At 35.5% G+C, this 23,329-nt stretch overlaps 1 protein-coding gene across 3 annotated transcripts in view; it reads left to right on the top strand.

Moving 5' to 3' along the window:
* The window catches only part of LOC145325049 (kin of IRRE-like protein 1), a 134,883-nt gene that overhangs the window by 46,595 nt on the left and 64,959 nt on the right, over positions 1-23,329 (top strand). For all 3 annotated transcript variants that reach the window (XM_080167851.1, XM_080167852.1, XM_080167853.1), the window contains exon 2: positions 15,957-16,084. In XM_080167851.1, the coding sequence (XP_080023977.1) occupies positions 15,957-16,084 (128 nt within the window). The remainder of the gene's footprint in view (positions 1-15,956; positions 16,085-23,329) is intronic.

A 23,329-nucleotide genomic window follows, 5' to 3' on the forward strand; every position in this document is an offset into this window, starting at 1 on the left:
TATACACAATAGACATCTCTTCCCTACACAATCCTATATATACTAGATCTATTGTCAAAACTTGCACAAAGTTTTATTTTCAACAAACATCCATAAATAATATATCCATTGTACACACATCAACAAGTGTTCTCTTCTCTCCATACAAATATTTCCAATAACATTCATTTCCTACTATACAAATATTTCCGATAATTCATTCATATATATATAATATGTCCATTATACATTTCAATTTTGCACACATATCATAATTAATCCACATATAATATGTCCATTGTACAATCCAATTCCACACACATATCTCTCTCTCACTCTCTCTCTCTCTTTCTCTCTCTCTCTCTCTCTCTCTCTCTCTATCTCACATCATATCAAATACTGAATAACAATTTTTGCTTCATTAAAAATTTTTTGCTGAGTTATGCATTCCAATCTTAAATCGCCATTTAATTGTTTAAAATAAATCTAGTTAAATCCACAAAAATTCCGCCCATTAATCAAATATCAAATATCAAATATCACATTCTACTGATCATGATGACAAGTATGTATCAATCCAAATCAACGTAAATTCAAAAACAAAACAAACAAAATTTCTGTTATATCTATAATAGAAATTTCGTACTATGAATAATATATCACAGATCAAAGATCACATATCTATCTTCACGCAAGTACAATCGTTATTATTCATAGCACATTTTAACCATATTCAAAATATTTTGTTTCCATTCATATAAGCTTAAGAGTAGCTTTACTCTTATTTATACATAAACCGCAATATAATTGTTTTAAAATTAAATACTTAGAACCATAATAACTGACTCAACTTTTAAAACAATTTACAGCCTTTCATCAAAATTCTAATACTTTTTAAAGTATCTAATTTCAAATTTTTATCCAATTTTCATAAAATCACGATATTAACATTTAATAAAATCAATTTTCTTCCATTAACAATTTTACAAAATTGTATTCCTATTTTCGTTGAAATTAATCCATCTTCCATTTTTTTTTTATTCTTATCTCTGTTAGACACCACAATAGTCTGAAACAAAAATAAATATATCCAATTCCAGTGTAACAAAACACAAAAAAAAATAAATGCATATATTTTGATTTTCATAATAACATAATCTCATAAACTCGTATTCAATAGTTAACAAAATGTTATATTTCCAGAATTCAAATAATTACCATAAATCAAATTATTTTCCATCACAACTTTATAGAGTTGCTTCGTTTCTCTTCTTATTATTTAAACAATGTCAGCGCTTTCCAAATTATATGTTATACATTCTAACCTTATGCATGGACACCACAATGGCAGATAAATTAACATTTATCCCACTAATTCGAATAATATCAGAGATCTACATTTATTAGCAATGGATACAACAATGGAAAATAAATTGACGTTCATTCCCAAAAAATCGAGTAAGATCAGTAATATACAGGGATATAACAATAGCAGATAAATTTTCGTTCATTCTAGAAAAAGTTGCTCCACAAATAATCTATGATTTGTATGTCAACATAACATCTGCGAGTTTTATTTCCTAAATAGAAATACTTCCAGAAGCACAACTTCTATACATTTTTATAAGCCGTCAAATCTATCAGATACAATACTTATTCAATTATAGATATCTTAATTGCAAAACTACAAAAATCGATCGCCGCCACACCGCCGTCAAATCGCCGTAGGCCGTAGTACATGTATATCCTGTTGATACAATCCAAAACTGTAGAGAAAATCCTTCTTCCCTGCAAATTGTAGAAAGAAATACTCGTTTAATCAATACACGTCTGTCCTGAATAAGCTATAGAAAGAAATACATGTAATCCTTGCTTCCCTGCAAATTGTAGAAAGGAATAAACTGTAGAGAGAATACATTTTTAACAATTTTTAACAATACTCAACTGTCTCCCTGTAGAAACAAACTATAAAAGGATAGAGAGAATACATTTTTAACAATTTTTAACAATACTCAACTGTCTCCCTGTAGAAACAAACTATAAAAGGATAGAGAGAATACATTTTTAACAATTTTTAACAATACTCAACTGTCTCCCTGTAGAAACAAACTATAAAAGGATAGAGAGAATACATTTTTAACAATTTTTAACAATACTCAACTGTCTCCCTGTAGAAACAAACTATAAAAGGATAATTTTTTAACAACACATATCTATCCTTCTCTCCCTGCTGATACATGTCCAGGGCGGCACCTTTTCCCCTTTCATGGTGTCCTCCACCAACATAGTACATGTCCAGGACGGCACATATCTTTCCCTGGACATTATGTTGGTGTCCTCCACCCACATGTTGTCCTGCAATGTCCAGGGCGGCACCTTTTCCCCTTTCATGGTGTCCTCCACCAACATAGTACATGTCCAGGGCGGCACATATCTTTCCCTGGACATTATGTTGGTGTCCTCCACCCACATGTTGTCCTTCACTAGACAGGATGGTGTCGTGGTGTCCTTCAATGGACAGAATGGTGACATGGTGTTCTTAACCTGTTCGACCTGGTTCACCCTCTCTCCATTCTTTAAGCATAACTGGTCCAGGAATTCGACCTGGTCCAGCATCACATGTCTCTCCTTTTCCAGAGGTTCGACCTGGTCCAGCATCACATGTCTCTCCTCCTCCAGAGGTTCGACCTGGTCCAGCATCACATGTCTCTCCTCCTCCAGAGGTTCGACCTGGTCCAGCATCACATGTCTCTCCTCCTCCAGAGGTTCGACCTGGTTCACCATCTCCTTGACTGTTACCTGGTCCTCTCCACCTATACACTCTCCCCCCCCTAACCTGTTTGGCAACACCACCAAACTTTCTTGTTCAAGGAAACAAAATTTTTCATTAGCAATTGGAGCTTTGAAATTGTCCATAGAAAGTGTTGGCAACACCACCAAACTTTCTTGTTCAAGGAAACAAAATTTTTCATTAGCAGTTCGAGCTTCGATCTTATCTTCATGATCTTGCATTCCACCAAAAATAGTTCGAGAACCACTAGCAAACAATTTAGGCTTCTCCTCTGGTACAGATCCTCCAGCCGTCCTCTGCCAAGACATAGAGTTATTTAAACCATTCTGCTGGTTATTCGACCCATTCTGCTGGGTATTCTGCTGGTTATTCGACCCATTCTGCTGGGTATTCGAACCATTCTGCTGGTCATTCAAACTATTCTGCTGGGCAATCTTTTCAAGAATTCGCTGCTGGCCAGTCATAAACTCATCCACAACGGTCACATTCTCAGTCTTGATATCATTATCAACACTAGGCTCCACCACCTTATTAAGACGATCTTCTAAATCGTCCATCCGAGTAGCCAGTCCAGTAACCGCAGCACTGTTGGTATCAACATTATCCGCCAACTCCTTAACATGCTTCTCCAGCGGCGATACACGCCCAGCCATCCCCGCCGCCACATTATCAATTCTATTATTCAAAGAATTAAACAGAGACACCCACATGTTGTCCTTCTCATCCTGAGACAACTTCCTCCACTCATCAATGGTCAAGCCCATTGTTCCAACACAAAAAATACCTGAACAAACTAAAAAGAAAAGAAATAATACAATTAAAAGAAAATCTGAGCTATAGATTCGTACTACACTACTGCGCCAAAATGACGTGTAGTAATAGCAAGAACAAACAGCTAAATATTCTTATAAAGTGTATTAATTCAATACAAGGTTAACATACAATAATAACATTAATATTAAGACAACTGTTCACTTTTATGTTCGTATCCTGTTGCAGAGCAATGACTTGCTCCGAAACCGTGGATACCAGAACTAAAAGCTAATATACAAAATACATACATTGCTCTCAAGTCAGGAAGAAAGGGACTATACATCACAATTAGTTGTTTATTGCATCTGTTTTCCAGTTTTGTTAGTCCCAAAGGGGCGAAGACCCAGTCTAACAAAACTGGTGTTCATATTACAACTTTTTACTTTACTATTTGTAGAAAAATGGTTTCAAGTATGGATTAGGCGGGTCTGATCCAGCGGATATTAATTGGTTTCGTAGCCATACTGGAAAATCATAAAAAATCATGGCCAGAATGATGGACAGGCAGAAAAGTAAATTGTAGAGTACCATCGCATTTTATTCTTTCTTAGTTAGTATTTGTATCCAGAGAGGGAGGAGACAATTGACTGCTTATTACAATATTACACACAGTTTTACAATAACGTTTTCTTATATGTTGGCTTTGGGCATTTTTACTGAATTTTGATTGGTTGATTAAATTGTGTTTATAAACGTTTGAACCACTAATTTTAATCTACAGAAGGGGTTATTTAGTGCGTCATCATTATGGATGTGCATTAATTTATCGGCCATTGTCTTATCTCTTTAGATACCTGATATGTTTCATAATTTTATTTGTTAGCTTTGCTTAAGTGAAAGCTTTTCATTACATTAAGTTTTAAGTCTTAAGTATGTGTTATCTATAATACATAGTAGCTTGATGTCTGTCTGTCCGTCCATCCGTCTGTCCGTCCGTCTGTCCATCCATCCGTCTGAAGCTTAAGATCTTGGTAACCACTGAACAGATTGGATTCTACTCTTCATGGTATATACCTATTAGTCCTGTGGTAGTTTTAAGCTATTTTCTTGGGAGGTGGGACATCCCCAACCCCCCCAAAAATGAAAATTACCCCCAAAAGAAAAGAATTTTAAAAAAATTTTTATGTTTTTATATGTTCTTATATTTTTTTTATATTTTTTATGCTTTTTTATACTTTTTTATATTTAATTTTTTTTTTCTTTTTAAATTTCTTTTCTTCTTTTAAACTTTGTTTTATCAAATTAAAAAGATTGAGAAACCTTACTTCTCCTGTAGGGGCAAAACCCTAAAAAGGCTAATAACAAAATTTTTTTAAAAACATTAAAAAAGAGAAAAAATTTGAAGGTTTAAAAAATATAAATCAATATAAATAAATATAAAAAGTTGTAAAGAGTTAGAAAATGTTATAAAATACAGAAAACATACAGAAAACAAAAAAAATGTAAACAAATTATTAAAATTCTCCATTGAAACTTTAGGTAAAAAAAGCCGCTAGTCTATAATACAAAGTAGCTTGATGTCTGTCTGTCCGTCTGAAGCTTAAGATCTCAGTAATCGCTGAACCGATTGGGCACTACTTTTCAGGGTTTATACCTTCTGGTCATGTGATGGTTTTTAGCTATTTTCCTGGGGGGTGGGACACCCCCAATCCCTCCAAAAACTAAAAAACCACCCCTCCCACAAAAAAAATTTATTTACATTATTTATAAAATCTTAGTAACTGCTGAACAGATTGGGCTCTACTTTTCTACCTACGGGTCCTCCGCTGGTTTTAAGCTATTTTCTAGGGGGTGGGACATTCCAACCCCCCTATAAATAAAAAAATCCCCATTTCCAATTTTTTTTTTGTAAACAAAAACCAGTAATTGGGTTGGGGGAACCCCACTGCACCATGGGGCGAAGCCCCCATGACCCCCCCCCCCCCTCCCTAAAAAAAATTATTGAGCTTTTTGTAATTTTTAAACATTGACATCTTTTAAGAGTTGTTGCACATATAGGTATTAAATAAAATTTACAGAGGAGAGTTTTCAATTTTTGTGTATACGGTGAACAACCTGGGTTTAATTTTTACGAATTGAAATTTTTGTGCATACGGCGCACAACCTGGGTTTAATTTTACCAAAGAGTTATGTGGCAAAGAATAACTTTTTTGAAAATATAACTCTAAAAAATTCTTATAGGAGGGTTGGCTTTCCATTACCTCATGGGGCGAAGCCCCTAGAGGCTAGGGCGAAGCCACTAGTAACATATAACATAGGCCAAAGTTAAACTTTATCTGAGAGTGATAGGACAATGGCAGATTGGTTATCATACCTTTTTACATAAAAATGAAATGGTTTGGCAAGGATTATTAATATTTCATCGTCCTTTACCATTATTTACAGTTTTAAAGAATCCCGAGATAAGAATTACCTTTACATAAATTCAATCCACCTACAATGAAAGCCAAAAAAGAGAGGCAAAATTTCTGGATTCTATTTTGTACTTCAGTTTGAATTTTCATTGGTTTGAAATAAATGCACATTTAAAATAATCTTTGTCTAAGTAAAGATAAATATACCATGCATGATTTTATTTTACTTATTGGGCTAATTATTATTGCTGAGAGAAAAGTAAAAATAAGTATTTTTTCTGTTGATTTTTTGGTATCTGTGCATTTAAAAGGAAACGGCATTATTCTCTTAGGAATTTTTTTATCAATTTTGAAAATTTGGGTACCCCGCCCCCCCACCCCCCAACAGAGTCTGAATTCAATCTAAGGCAAAGTCTTGGTGAACTAGACTTTCCTTCAACCTATCCTCCCTTGCCCCGTCCAGACATACAGAGGCAATGGTAATAGAAGGGGGGGATTTAGTGTAAAGGGGAAGAAAAGGGTGAGGCGGAAAAGGTTTCATTTTTGAGTGCTGTGGCCAGAGGTGTTCGTTGTTGGGTGGGTACTCAAATTTTCAAAATTTCAAAAATCTATTTTAGGTTAGTTTAGATTTTAGTTCTCTCTCGCTCCTTCCACGCCATAAATAAGCTGAATGGATATTTTATCGTCAGTCGCCTGAGGCTTGTGGTGCAGAACTGTGATTCCGTTCACCGGTTGCCATGCTAGACTAATGAGGCTTTTGTCTCCACTTACCCTCCCTCCCACCCCTCCCTTCCTTCCTGTCCAACATAATAATATTTTACAAAAAAAAAAATTTTGTTGTTAAGAGGGGGGGTACCCAAATTTTAAAATTGATAAAAAAAATTCCTAAGAAGTAATTACCAAGGAAACACCCAAATTTTTTTTGGTATTTTCTTTGAAATATAAAGATATCTTAAAACTGATTGATTGGGCTTGTAAAGGAACCATTTTAGTATCTTTGGTCGAAAAAGGTCTGATTTGTAAGCATTTTTGACCAAAATGTGGCCAAATAATATTGAAACATATAAAAAGGTAGCACACTTTAAATACTCAGTCATTTATAGTAAAAATGGCTTATATAATTTTGAAGTGAAGAAAAAGGAGGAGGATTAATAATTAATCCCTTCCTTCCTGTAAGCAGTTTATGAAAAAATTAAGATTTGACTGAAATAAGCCAAATAAGCAATGTTTTTCATTGTTTACCTTAAAGTAATTTATCAAAAATAGCATAATTTTTTTATATAATCCAAATAAATAACAATTTTCATTGATTGCTTATATGTAACTAGCAGCTTCACTCCTAGCCTCTAGTGGCTTTGCCCCAAGAGATAATAAAAAACAAGGATGACAACATCCATAAGTAGCGAAGCACAAAAAATCATGGATGGAAATACATAAAAGTAGATTTAAAGTTTATTTATTAAAATCAGGAATAGATTTATTGGAGAAAATAAACACAAAACCTTGTTTTATTTTGTATAACGATGTCGGTCAAAGTAAAAGATGCTCATAACAATGCACATAGGGGCAACAAGGGGCATCAATTCACCACCCCCAAATCAAGTTTTAAACATTCTATGAGTATTATCATACCCAATGTACATCAGATTTCAAAGGAATCATAAAAATACGCTTTTCAAGTAAGCATTCTAATGCATGGAAGTCAAGAAATGCAAAAATTTTCTTACATAAAAAGGCATACTTTTTGTGTTTCACCAACAATTTAAAAAGTATTATAAAATCTCTTAGAATTAACGTAATTAGACAAAATAACTTTTGATGAGTCATGCATTACATATATTTTGACAGTATAAAAGAAAAAAACACAAATTGAAGAAATTAGTCCTAAATAATTATAGTTGAAGTCAAGATTTTAGTTTATTTTTGTTTGTTTTAAAATCAACATTTAAGTAGACAGTATCAGGAAACATGTTTTCACCGGGTGCCACCGGCTAAAAAAGCGATATTTGATTACCAAAAGACATATTATAATCGCCAGTACTGGTTTCATTTACCCCCCCGCGCCCCCGTAGGGGTTTTTAGCCTGTTTTCTGAAGGTGGGTGCACAAAAACTTTGTAAGAAAATGCTTTTAAAGGCGCTTTTAAAGTCAAAATTTAAGAACATAGTTGTTTTATTTCATTAAATCCCTGCTTTATTTTACCTCTAAAGTATATGGGTTTTTTCAAGTTTGATATTGCTGCGCTAATTTCTTAGATAATTCTTCCTGTCAATATTGTAAGAACCCGAAATTAGAATCTTAATAAGGGATATATAATTACAACAAAATTTACCCAGTTATAATATCCACGTATATTATGTCTATTATTTTAGAGTGTTTAAATAAATTGGAAACACTATAAAAGCTATTCAGTATGTAATTTACTACTAAATTTAAGCATTTGCTCTTTATTTGTCCATATTCGCAATTTATCACAGTAGATTTTTTGTGCTTCGTTACTTATGAATTGTATCATCCTTATTGTTTTCCTTAAAGGTTGAGATAGATAGATAGTTGGATGATGGATAGATGGATAGATAGATAGATAGATGGATTGATAGATGGATAAATAGATGGATAGATAGATTGATATATAAATGAATAGATAGATAGATGGATTTTGCAATTTACCACACTATATAGATGGATAGATATCTGATTGTGACAGACTTTATTTATTCAGACTTTGAACTAATGATAATAATGAATATTTGTAAGTTCTATTGCACTAAATGGTGGGGGGGGGGGGGCTAAGCCTAAATCAACACCTCTTTATGTTCGAAGTTTTAATGTAACTAAATAATTGTTTCTAAGGATTATTACCATTATCAATGATCTAAAGGGATAAGACAAAGGTCAATATAATTGATGTACATTCCCAATTATAAAACACAAAATTACTGCTTGTGTAGATAAAAATTAGTAGTCTAAAAATTTTAACACACAACTGTAAATCTTTGGCGACTTGTGTTATAAACAGCCAAATGTCCCAAAGGTTAAGTTAATATCCAAATAACGTGGTGTTCTTATAATTAATAGAAATTGGAATTAGCAAGTAGTGTTATGTGTCTGTCTATTGGTAATGCTTTGTTTTTAAATTATGTAATTACTTGGTCTTCATTTTAAAATCTGCAGTTTTATTCAGGAAGGGAGGGGACATTGGGCTGTTTATTACACTAGTCCCCAAAGTTTTAAAATAAAATTTTTATATTTTTTGGCCTAAAAACTTTAAGAAGTTTTATTGATTTTTTATTGCTTGGTATATTAAGTAGAGTGTTGAAATATTTTAATCACTAATTGTCATCTACAGAAATCAATTTCGTAATATAATTTGATGTATCAATATTATGTAGGTATATATTTACAATATACAATGATACATATATCAATCGGTCATTGTTTTGTCCCTTAGATCCCTGTTTGTTAATTAACCCTTAACAGTTGGGCCCCTTGTCGCACATTTATCAGTTGGGGGGAGGGGGTTCTTTTTGCAGGTCCCCTGATTGATAATGAATTTCCGACTATAAGTGATTAAAAGTCAATTTTCGCTTACTTCGCTCTTTTATTCAACAACCTTTGTTTTTAGGTCCTTTTTTACTTAAAAATTTCAAATAGCTGTTATTTTCTTTTTTTTGAAGCTACAAATACATTTTTTTCAGAAAATGTTTATCTTTATGTAAATTTTATATTATAAATCTCAAAACATAAATTTTGGCGGCCGCAGCTGTACTTGGCAGCTGCCAAACGCCGCAGTCGGCAGGTGGCGGGAAAACAGCGGCGGATCTTTAGGAAATTTTAATACGTTATGTAGACATACAATAAAAGCTTAAATTTAAAATTTGAGGTCTCTAAGTCAAAAATTGCGGTCACAGGAGGCTTTTAAAGATTTCTAGAGACCTGGAGGATCAGGACCTTCAAGATCATACCTGGAACCTAAAATTGACTTGAATACCTATATTTTACATAAGGGTTTACTACTAGATGATATTTTAGTAAGATAAAAGGCTTTGTTTAAGTCAGAAAAAATGTTTTGCTTTTTATCTGGATGAACCTGTCCGGTTTGCTGGCATGCAGTGCCCGCCAGGCTGGAGATATTCAAAAAATTCCAACTCTCAGTTATGTGGCATAGCCATAGTTAAGAAGTCACTCATTTATAGCCCTCTATCTTTCACACACAGAAAATATGATAGAAAAAACGGAGGGGAGGAGGGGGGGGGGGAAATGACCCCCTCCCCCTAACCATTAAGGTTTAATATATACAAACAGTAAACAAGAATCATAATTTCATTATAAATATAGATATTAGTTTATAAAAATTGATGTCAATCATGCCTACATTTATAATAGATTTATCATCACTGAACAAACTTGTAGCTGACTAAAATAAGGATTTCCCATCCACCCCCTTTACACCATCCCCTCCCCTTCTACCGAAATGAATTCCCAGGCCCCAACAACCCCTAGTTTGACACTTTGAACACTAAAATCGGACTACAATTGACATAGATACACTTTAAAGGGCCCAAAAAGCTAGTGATAGAGTAGCTGCGCTACTGAAAAATTTTTGTATTGCTCTGATAAGTTGAGAAATGCATTCCCTGACCTCAAACATTCTAATTTGACATTTTGAACACGAAATTCGGGCTCTAAATAATTAAATCCCCTTTTTGGATGATATGCCCCAATGTGCAATGGGAAAAATTATTTTGATACTGATATCCTAAAATGCATCAGAGATATGGAAAAATAAAGGGAAAATTTAAAAATAGCCAAAAACCTGCAAAAAAGCAGTCTGACCGTCATGGTTGTTTTCTCTAAACAACAGGGAAATTTGAGTTTGATATGTATAACTGAAAAAATTTTGGAAATCGGACCATAAATACAAAAGATATGGAGAAAAAACAAAAATAGCCTAAAACCTGCTGAAAGCCAGTCTGACCGTTATAGTTGTTTTCTTTAAAGAACAAAAATTTAATTTTGATATGTATAACTGAAAAAATTTTGGAAATCGGACCATAAACACCAAAGATATGGAGAAAAATGTGAAAAATACAAAAATAGCCTAAAACCTGCTTAAAGGCAGTCTGACTCTCATAGTTGTTTTCTTTAAACGACAGGAAATTTAATTTTGATATCTATAACTGAAAAAATTTTGAAAATCGGACCATAAACACTGAAGATATGGAGAAAAATGTGAAAAATACAAAAATAGCCTAAAACCTGCTTAAAAGCGGTCCTATCGTCATCGATGTTTTATACTTAATTGTGCTCTTTAATGATGGGAATGTTGTCAAAAAATTTCAGCATTCTATCTTTTATAGGAGCTGAGTAAATCCCATTTCCCCCATAGCGTTACGGACTGACTGACTGACGGACTGACGGACTGACTGACGGACAAAGTGAATTATAGAGTAGCTTCGCTACTAAAAAAAAAGTACTACTGGTGCTACTCATAGTCTAATGTGTTTCAAAGAAAATTATTATTTTTTTTTGGGGGGGGGGGATTTTCAATTTTTGGGGGGTTGGGAGTGTCCCACCCCCCCCAAGAAAATAGCTTAAAACCACCACATGACTAATATGCATATACCCTAAAGAGTAGAATCCAATCGGTTCAGTGGTTACCTAGATCTTTTATAAGTAATTTATCCAAAAAAAGAAGCATGATTTTGTTTATTAGCAAAATAAGCAGTAATTTTTTTCTGTTTCTCCTAGAAATTCATGTTTATTAAAGAAAGCTTTAACTTTAAAGTTGTACCATGAAAACCATTTGAAAAAAAACTATGTTAGAAAAGGGGTCTTTAACTACAAGACTTGCTTTTGCTGTGCTGTGGCAATGTTTACATGATTGAGATCTTCAATGAATTTCTGGGTGTCTGAAGAACTGAAACAATCAAATTGCTTTGTATTTAGACACTATCCAAAAAAAATTACTTACTTAGATCAAATATAAATCAAAAGTTGCTGTTTGATTCAACCATATCTGGAACAAGAACTTATAGATGCTGTAGGTTGGGACTTTTTGCCATCAAACATACCAGCTTCAGGATAATTATTCCAGTTAAAGTCTTGTGAAAGTATAGTAGAACACACTTAGAAGAATCTATACCTCCATATATTAAGATTCATATTCCCACACTGTTTTTGTTTTTAAGTAGAAAGCTTTACAGTAGTTTAATATAGAAGAGAACTTTAAATAAGAAAAAGTTACTTGTAGCAAAGGCAAATAAATACCCTTAAAGGAACCATGCAAGAAATAAACCACTTTAACTGCTGAAAGACTGCCATGAGTAGACCCAATACAAAAAATTGTTTTATTGTAAGAATGTTACACAGTGGGATCTTTTGACAAAAGCGGGACATCTAAAAAATTTTAAATTGACTTTTATCTTTCCTAGGACCTAATAATGATTTTTAACCCAAAAAAATCAGTTTTCTCCATTTTAACCAAAAACGGCCAGGTGGGCAGGGTTTTTGCAATAATAATATTAATATGCAACATGTATTGTGTATAAAACAATTTTCAATATGTGCACCCTCCCAGCCGTTTTTGAGTAATTAAGCTTTTTATATTTCATGACTTGAATAATTTCGTTCTTGTTAATTTCAAATTTTCCCCCGTTAGAGGGGGAAGGAGTCATTTTAGAGCCCAAAGCCATCTTTGCAATATTTTAAAACTTTTGGAGGCGGATCTTTCTTTACTTCTGCATTATTTGCCTCTGGCGAACCATTTCGCCGTTATTTGCCGCTGATGGCGTGTTTTTTTAACTATTTTTGCCGTTCCCTCGGTTTTAAGGGACATTTAAGGGATAAAGGAGTCGTTAAATAAAGATGTTTTAAAAATACTTTTATTTTAGCGACTAAATTTGCTATATTTCATGTTTTCTTTAAAAATTTGTATTTCTTACTGGTTTTGATCCAGCAGAAATTCAATTTGGGGGATTTTTTATAATACTTGCAAAACCTTATATATGCGTGAGAGAGAAAGAGCAATATGCATTTTCTGAGAGAAAATAATATAAGTAATTATGTGTATATCATAGGCGTCCAAGGGGGGGGGTAATGGGGCGATTACCCCCCCCATTTAAAATTTACCCCTACCCTGGGGGTGCCGTAGGCACCCCCAACCATTCAGGAGGGGGTATTTACCCCCCCCAAACAATTTTGGGGGGGTAAATACCACCCCCCAAAATAAAAAATCTCTAATAAAAAAAATTTTTGCGTGCTTCGCGCACCTTTTTAATACTATATATTTTATAAAATTTAAATTACCCCCCCCAAAAATTTTACCCCAGGGTTAATTTTGGGGGGGGTAAACTAAATTTACCCCTGCCAACAGATTTCAGGGGGGGTAATTACCCCCCCGAAGCAAATTTTACCCCCAGGGTAAAAATTTTGGGGGGGGTAAAAAAAATTTGTGGCGCGCTTCGCGCGCCATTTTACCCCCCCCAAAAATGAATTACCCCCCCCCCTTAAAATTTTTTACCCCCCCCAAAATAAAAAGCTTGGACGCCCCTGGTGTATATTCTTATACAAACTTTAAATGAACATAACTACACTTAGAATAAAGGTATTGCACAAAATCAAAAGTGTTTTGAAAATTATGTTATTGTTGTTTATATCTGTAAAAAAAATATTTGAAAACATGCCTTATAAGTCTCCTATTTTACTTATTCTGGGCCTACCTAAAAATCCCGGGACTCAAACTGGGTGCCCCTGCCACTATATTCTTGTTTACAAACATTGTTTGCATTGAAGAAATATTTACATAGACATTGATTTTGTTAAAAAATTCCTATCCTAACCTAAGTTATGAAGGTTTATAGATTTTTTAAAAATAGGGTAGCTTCACTCCTCCAAAATAGCTAGACATAATTACCAAATGCAAATTAGAAGTTAAAAAGGGCAAAATTTAAGTTATTTCTGAGTTAAAGCAAAAGAAATTACACCATTACTTCAAGTACAAGCCTATTTATTAAAGTCTACTCTTAATGTCCAAGTATTTGTCATTTGATCCCACTGTGTGTTATCAGTTACTGGCAGTCTAAGTTATTGACAAAGATAAGCTATTAATTTTGCTTCCAGACGACGTATTTTAATAATGAAAATTTTATTATTAGCAATGAAAAACTTTCAAAATTTTTATTGTACTAAAATAATCATTTTGATACTTCTTTAACTTTTTATTTTTGAAGCTGGAGGCGTCAAATTTTTGTATTGGGTCTACTTATGGCAGGCATTTAGCAATTAAAGAGAGGTATTTCTTGCAGGGTTCCTTTAATAGTTGGTCTTCCATTTATTAATGAATTTAATTCAAAAATTTTAATAGAAACAGATTAATTACATTTTGTTACTTAGCAGTTTATTAGAAATATATAGAAAATTATAGAAATATTTATCCTACAGTCAAGAATCAGATAACCTGTAGAGTCATATATTAGCACAATTGAAAAAGGATATCGATTTGGTCAAACTGGTCATATAATCCATAAACTTAAAACTTAAATCTAGCAGATAAACACCTTTGTTTTTTTTGTTATTTATGAATCATTCCAGTAATACAGCAAAGGAATTTTTCAACCATATGATTTCTAAAAAACTATCTTTGTCTTAAGAAGTGCAAATTTTATCTCTTTCCTGTCAAAATTTTTACATATTTCTACGAATAACTTAGCTAGATTGTTAAGAATTCTAAACCAAATAAAACACAAAGACAAGTTAACCAAATTCAAGTCAAATCACAACTGCTGCATTGATTTCACATTAATAAGTTTTTATTTTTGTTACAAAAGTATCTAAAAGTATACTGAGCACAATTTACAGCACATCTTATCTTCCTGTATTCAAAGTAGAATTGCCTTGTATATTCGTTGAATTTGGTGTTTTCACCTCAAATCTTGAAAATGAAATATCTGCCAAGAAGGAGCAGCTAGTATTTCATTCTCAATGGATTCTAAATGTCTCTTGGTTTTATTTGAACGCTGCATTGTCTGTTTTCATGGTAAATTTTTTTTATACTTTAAATGAGTAAGTGAGAGATTACTAGGGAAATATTAAGATGAAATAAATTGAACAAAAAAATTACAAATATATACAATTGAATTAATTAATAAATGACTTTCTTAAAATAATTTTGAATACTCATTTGATACACTTTTTAAAGTATTTTTTTAAAATAAACAAAACATCTTTTATATACGCTCTTTGTATGTTTTGTTTATTTAATTAAGAATATACAACGATGTTTAAATTATATATAAAATCTATGCTTTTTTTTCACAATTGACATAATTTTAAAATAGTATGGTACATTTCTATTATGTCGATGTTAAAAAAGTAATGAAAGATTACAGAAACATAGATATTAAAAATGTAAACCATGATTCCAGTTTCGCCTCTATTGAAAGTGGAATCTTATATTTCAAAAATCGTATTGGCGTTGAAGATATCTTCACCAAGAGAGGCAAAAGTGGAATCTTACATTTCAAAAATCGTATCGGCGTTGAAGATATCTTCACCAAGAGAGGGGAAAGTGGAAGGGTAGATTACAGTTTTAGAGGGCCCAAACCATAATCATAGATTATAGTTCTGCTTCTATAAAAATGGATTCAACTCCCTAACTGTTTCAGATTCTTTTTCAACACATTAAACGTGAAAAAATATGTGTAGGATTTAAGATTTTAATTAAGTTAAAAGCCTTTAGCTTTATTAATATAATAATAATGAATCTATAAATATAGATGTATAATCCAGGCAACTACCGAGACCAAGTGGTGGAGACCTTTTTCGTTCTTTTGTAGGGACTCGGCTGTGTTTATATTTCAGACGCTATTAGCTGATTTCTTTGGCCCAATACATAATTTAGATAGAGTCATAAATAGCTCATGTTCTATCTATTCTTTTACTTAAATGATAATACTCGATATTTTTAATTAGAATAGAGGTACTTTATTAGATAACTAACATAAATTTATGATATTTCAGGTATCCAATGTGCCCAGCGGTTCCTAGTAGAGCCTCGGGACGTTGAGGTAACGCCCGGCCATAACACCAGCCTCACATGCAGGGTAGAGAATCTACAGGGTAACTGTATCTGGCAGAAGGATGGAAAGGTGAGTTATTTTTGAGGATATATTTTGACGGAGCGACGTACGTACGAACATACTAAATTATAGCTGCGCTACACAATGCTGCTAATCAATTATAATAGTAGCTGTTGTGGGAATGCCTTTGCCGATAAACAGGCACATTTCATTATTCTGCATAGTTAGACAACCAGGGGGGATTGATATATGAATTCAATATGAATGAAATCAATATGTATCAATAAAATGAACTAAATCAAAAACGATTTTAATTATAAATAAATACAATTTGTCTCACCATTTGTTTCGGTACGCATGCCTTGCCGTACACGAAATCTTAATCTCCAAGCCCTCCGAATGACCAACATGTGAATGTTTACAAATGTGTATTTATTACCATGAAAACGGTGCATCTAAAACAAAAATATAAAAATTAATAACATAATATTAATGGTTTATTATTTTTGTATATCGAGGTTGCGTGATTTCAATTTAATTAAAAATATAAAATTTCTAAAAAACTTTAAATTGGCACGAAACATATTAAATAGCATCAGAAATTGATAATTTTAGGTTCAAATGATCAATAAAATTAAGGAAAATATTCGTATGTCAAAAGTTAGCAGTTAAATGGTCTATTTGTTGAAAAATTAATGTTTTAAATTTCTTCGTAAAAATATACCATACTACACTTATTATTAAGAATTAAAGATAAATTCTTACCACATTATACGTCAAACTAAGCAGGAAGGCTTATTTGAGATCTTCCACGGATTAGAGCGCATGTATATCCATCCAATACATTATTTTTATTCACGTAGCTCTTCACATGGGAATCAACAAGGAAAAATGTGCGCGCCTTTGTTTGTTTACAAGCTAAGCGCGGAGATAGTTAGGAATGCCGCGTAACACACTCATTCTCTGGTGTAAGGAAAAGGGAATTAATGGGTTCGAACTTGCCAGGGAATACAAGAAAAATCATTCCAACACACACCCGTCTAGTCACTGGGAATCGAACACAATAACTCATCTTAGCATCATGCGTGCAGACAGTGTCCACAAAATCACAATCTCATAACGCATAAATTACAAGAGTTTAAAATGGCATGGCCATCAGGCCTAAAATTAATTATGGTAACTTACGAACACCACAATAACTCAAACCGACTCCACTACCACATAAGGATAGGAATAAGGAATGGGAAAAGCATTCAACATTCATGAAATGCACATTTACCACTCACACATCTCATTAATCATGGCCTCATAATCTCAATTAAAGTTAGAATTACAGACCATGTAATTGCGAATACATGAATTAATAATCAATAGTACCTAAACTTTGATTAGGTACCTACATAATAATAGGCAAATGATTTTTATATTAAAATCGCATCAATAATTAAATAATCAACTCAAACTTTTAATCAAAAGAAAGAAAGATTAAATAATGACATTTTTTCTACTAAATCTTTTTGCTAGAAAAGAAAAATAGAATTTTCATAAAAAACTTCTCAAAATTAAGCATTTTTTCCAGCGGAAAATACTCGGGCTTACATCTAGACATTCTTAGATAAAATAGGTAAATCCTTAAATCTAACATGTTTAATAAAATAGATACTTAAATCTAAACAAAATATGACTGTAAAAATCATCAAACATCGGAAAATTAAAATTTCATAATTTTAAATCTTCGTGAATTAAAATTGCGTAAAATAAAATTGCAATTGAAATATGCAAATTAAATTACCAAAATAAAACAAAAGCTCAATTATAAGAAAAGAACTTCTCTAAATGCTGAGTTTGCAATTTCTCTCTGTTTTAAGAAGAAAGCAACTTGTACATATTCATACAGTCAAAATTAAGGCAATTTGGGGCCTCAGTTAGAATGAACCCCTCAAGATACAAACTAACCAATCTTTCAAATATTAATAATGCCATGTTCCAGCTATCCTGACGGACGTTATGTCTTTCCATCACAATTTTTTGATACTGCATAATTTCCGACAGGATTTCTGGCGCAGGGCTCCATCAACTGAAAATAAACATAATTAGTGATGTTTAAATCAAATCAAAAATTAAAAGAATCATGAATAATTCAAGAAACTTTAGAATCATCAATCAAAGCAATCAAAAAAATAAAATTATATTATGCTTTAGTTTTGCCGTTCTGTAGTATGTCTGGCCGAGGTAACAGAGCTAAGATACACTATAGCACGGTCTTATTAAGCTTAAATCTTCGAACTCAAAGAATCTACTTAATTCAAGGCGAAAAAAATCTGCATTTTTCTTTAGGTACATCGGTTAAAGGGTAAATAGAAGTAATTTTAATATATGTAATATTAAATTATCTATGTGATTATAATAAATCTTAAGAAATATTTATATGATGTAAAATCTCATTGTGTTACTTTTTTATCATATCGAATTTCAATCAAACAAGTATAAAAATGTTCGTATTTGCGTAGGTACCTAGGAAAATTTCCACGAAAAAAATCCCTGGTCCCGGAAAGACTTAAATCATTGAAAAAACTTGCGTAAACGTATAAATAACTTAAGTTTGCATTTCAAATGAAAAAATCTTGCGTCGATTTAAAAGTTTAAACGAAATTGAGTTAAAATTTGCGTTTTTTGTCTTTCGAAAAAAATCTGATAAATCTACCGTAAAATAAAATTCAAAGTTAAACAAGAACGATACTTATACTAAACTTTGGGTAGATTGATCTTGAGCAGACGTCTTGCGGAAGTCTCGTTACTCGTGGCGGCTGCGTCATCTGATAATTTGAACTTGCAAACCACGGTCCTCCCACCTGGGCGCACTTCTTCCACACGCCCCAATCTGAACTTCTTCATCAAATTTGTGCTATCGTCTATCAGCACCACGTCTCCCGGCTCAAGCAGCACCTTGTTGCTGCGCCACTTGACGGACTTGAGTAGCTCAGGCATGAGCTGCTCCTTGTACACCTGATGGAACTGACGGGTCAACTCCTCCAAGTTCTCCAGCCTCCTGGTGATGGGCTCTTTACAACCTGTTTCAAAGGTGCAGATTGCATCGTTGGTCCTGCCGCCTAACAGATCAGCAGGTGAAATTATTCTCCAGCAATTGACGTCATCTCCTTGGGTGGCATAGGTCAATGGCTTAGAATTCAGGACTCTTGCAGTCTCAGCACACAACACCAATAAATCATTGAAGGTTACAGTAGCACCAGCCAACTTCTTGTTCAACACACGCTTGACCAGCCCAACCTGCCTCTCCACAGTACCCACGAACGAGTGTGCTGCGGTGGGCACCAGATGCCATTCAAAATGCATTCGGGTATCCTTCAAAAGTTCATCCATAATTCGCTTGGCACCGGCCATATTGGTGCCTCTGTCTGTGGTAACCCTTCTAGGCATATTGTAAAACGCCTGAAGTTTTCTCAAGCCGACCAGCACGGCTTCAGTTGAATAATCAGTCAACACATCAACAAACACAGCCTGTGTAAATCTACAGGCCACAATCAACAACCAAACTTTGTACTTGGTCTTGGAACTCCTGGTACCAACGCCAGGCTTCGTAACTTCGATCGGCCCCGCAAGGTCCATATGCACCTCCTTGAAGGGCATAGAGGGCTCGACACGATCTGGCAGAATATTAGCAATTGCGGGACTCGAACGCTTGGCATATTCAATGGAACATGCAGCACAACTCTTGACCACTTTCATAGCCTCCATGCGGCCATGTGTGATCCATGCATACCTGCGGCTTTGCGCCAACGTCTTACGATGGCCTCCATGCCCCAATTCATCGTGGGACTGTTGAAGGATGAGCCGCGCCAGCCTGTTGTGGCGGCTGAGCAAGACAACACCTGGGCTGTCCTTCATAATCTTCCTAGGGCCTCCAGCAGCGGCCTCAAGAGCCTCATCTCCTCTCCCGGACATTTTCAATATTGTAAATGTCCTAAGAGGATAACATCCATCATGACCCACAATGGGCCAACAAACCTGGACCTTGTGATGATAAGGTTGAAGGGAGTCAAATTTCCCCTCGGCGTCCATGGTCATCTCCTTCTCTTGGTTGAAGGAAGTCAAAAACAGGTCACAAACAGAATCCATGTATGTATTTGTGAAAGTATAGTTCTCATAATGCTTAGAACTATCATTGCTGCTAACACCATCCTCAATTGTTGCAACGCCACGTTTCTTGACAATCAGCGTTTTAAAGCAGTTGGCAGCCTTAAGAACTGCGGCAACAGTCCTCCTTGCCTGCCTGTAGGTCCTTCTTGCCAGGGACCTCCAGAAATCATTGTCCACTACCTGTGTGAACATTACCTTGAGCTTCGCCATCTTGGGATTTAGCTCGCTCTCGGGAATGGATGCATTTACCTCACCCGCCGTCTTAACGGGCCACTGGTCCTGTTCCAGGCGCAACCAGCTTGGACCTTCTTGGTATGTAGATCCAGGTTGTACATCCTCAATCGTACACAAACCACGCGTTGCCAGATCGGCAATGTTGTGCTGGGTTGGAACCCATTTCCAATCTTCAGGGCTCGTCAACTGTTGTATCTCAGAAACACGATGACTGTTAAAAACATTTAACATAACACTGTCACTGGATAGCTGAGCTAGGGCACAGCTGCTATCACTAAAAAATACCTTGCCAGAAATGTTGAAAGGTAGTGCTCTGGCTACAGTATCCACAAGCCTGGCCAAAATTAGACAACTAAGCATTTCTAACCTTGGTATAGACTCAATCTTCACTGGTGCGACACGTGACTTGGCGCAACACAAAACTACATCATATCCTCCAGGAACTGGCCATCTCAGGTAGGTGATGGCTGCATAGGCCTGGTTAGATGCATCGCAGAAACCAACAAGCATTGGAAGCCCCAACGGCTTATCAGGAACCATCGAACGTCTGAACGACACATTTCCAAGTGCCGAACGGTCCTGGAGGCTGGACACGAGCTCCGACCTCAACTCTCCAGGTATAACATCATCCCAGTTACATCCATGTATGCAAACTGAGCGCAGACAAAGCTTGGACTTAAGCAGCAATGGCGCTGCTAGACCCATTGGGTCATAAAGTTGTTGCACAATTCTCCAAACTTCACGTTTAGTTATCAACTCAGGTAGACTTCTCCAAAGATCCTCCAAGTCCAGATCCTCTAGTAACTTTCTACCCTTAATCTTCTCGCCGTGGTTGGCTCTGACAGGTAGGAACAACTTATCCTGTTTAGGGTCCCAAACGAGGCCCAGAACTTTTACACTGTCAACATCATCTCCAGAATAAACAACAGATTTAAACTTGAAATTGCCAGGTGCAATCATATCCTCCAGCTCTTGGACCAGCTGGACAGCTTCAGGTTTACTGTTATGACCGCTCAAACAGTCATCCACGTAAGTACAAGTCTCCAATTTGACCGATGGAGGATCTTGATACAAAACAAATTCAGAACTGAGTGGTTGCTGAACATCTCTCCACACATCCTGCTGGGCTACAACGTCACAACCTCTAATCTTCTCAGATCCATAAACATCTTGAACATCCTGCTGGGAACGTCCACCAAAAATACGACCAGTGAGTCTGAGGGCGGTCACGGCCATATCTCCAGCCAAGGCCTCACCAAAGTTGATGGTTTTGGTAAGGTAGACCTCTGGCTCTCCATCAACTGTATCAGCGAAAAAAACACGTTTCAGCTGAGAATCTTCATAGGTAGCTAATAATGAATTATAGAACTTCTGAATATCAGCCACGAATGCACACTTAAAACTTCTGAACCGGATAAGATTGTGCATCAGAGTATACAATGGAACTGGGCCGTCCATCATAATACTATTGAGGCTTAGCCCCTTGCAGCAGAGGCTGGAATTTGCGCATATCCTCAACGGCGTGGAAATAGACTCTTTATATGCGCAGACTAGGCTCGAATAATACACGGGCTTAGTATAAGCTAGGTCTTCTGGCGAAGCTTTCTGATATACTCCACGAGACACAGCTTCTTGAAACACTTGGCAGAAGGTGCTGTATTCACCTTTTTTAATCATTCTCTGCCGGTCACGTAAGCAGATCTTATAGGCCTGCTCTGAATTGTCGAATAACACACTTGGCGGCTGCTTGTAGGGATATGAGGCCGTCCAAATATGGTTCTCAAGATCTAATGTCAGACCTTCTTCAATCAGCTGCCGCTTACGCACATCCAAGGCGGACTGCCCGGCAGCTATGGCGGCGCAATGACGGCAGTTCTTACAACCGCTGCACATTGATGGCGGCTGTATTCCCAAACTCTCAGTACTCAGGAACTCCATCTTGCTGACCTCCAACTTCACAGCTTTACAGGCGACAGGATTAGCAACAGTCCTGCCATCTGCAGACACAACTAAATAGCCTGTACCAAATAAGCTTCTGTACAGTCTAGAATCACCAACCATTTTATCTGCACACGGGAACATAGCTGGTGTTAAATGGCCGATTAAAACATCAATCTTGCCGTCGACCATAGAAAAATTATCAGGCTTCATGTTGAAAATGTCGGCGGCGGCTGTAGGATCAATAGAACGCAACCCTTCTTCAGTACCAATGCTGGGCACTACCGCCGCCTCCAGAATATGTGAATTCCGGTTGCGGTCAACCAAACAAATCTTGACTGTAGGACATGCTTGGCTCTTTCCATCTGCCAGAGAAATAGTAGCTGTGCGACCAGTAGATGGCAACTCTAACTTCTTGGCAATACTTCTAGAAATCAACGTCAAATTTGCTCCACTGTCCCACATGGCATTGACGGTGACTTGACGTTTGTCAGCCGCCAACGCCGGGACCTGCTGCAACATCAGCATAAAATTGTTTTTGCTAAACAATTGTGACTCATACACTGCCGCAACTTGTCCACTAGCAACCGATTCATGTAATAATGAATTATGAGGCTGGTTGCAACTGTCAATGGTACAGCTGCCAAGCTTATCGGCTCTGGGACAATCGGCCACCCGATGCCCTTTTTGTAAGCAGAGCAAACAGGCGCCTATCTTCTTGATGAAGACTTTGCGTTCAGGAACAGACATATCCCTAAACTTGGAGCACTTAAACAACAGGTGATCAGAGTTACAACCTTCCGACGGGCAAGGCTGTTTCTTCTTGGTCTTAGCTGGAGACCCAGGTTTACCAACGGCTGTAGCTGCGGCCGCAGGATTACCTTTCTTCTTGGAGGGGGTGTCTACATCGAATGAACACCTCATCAAAATGGCGCCACGCTGTTCCTCTATAATCTTCAACAGCTTAGGAATATTTGGGGTATC

Source organism: Acartia tonsa, chromosome 7 (genome assembly GCF_053477335.1).
Source record: "Acartia tonsa isolate MP-2025a chromosome 7, ASM5347733v1, whole genome shotgun sequence".
In the NCBI taxonomy this organism is placed as follows: domain Eukaryota; kingdom Metazoa; phylum Arthropoda; class Copepoda; order Calanoida; family Acartiidae; genus Acartia; species Acartia tonsa.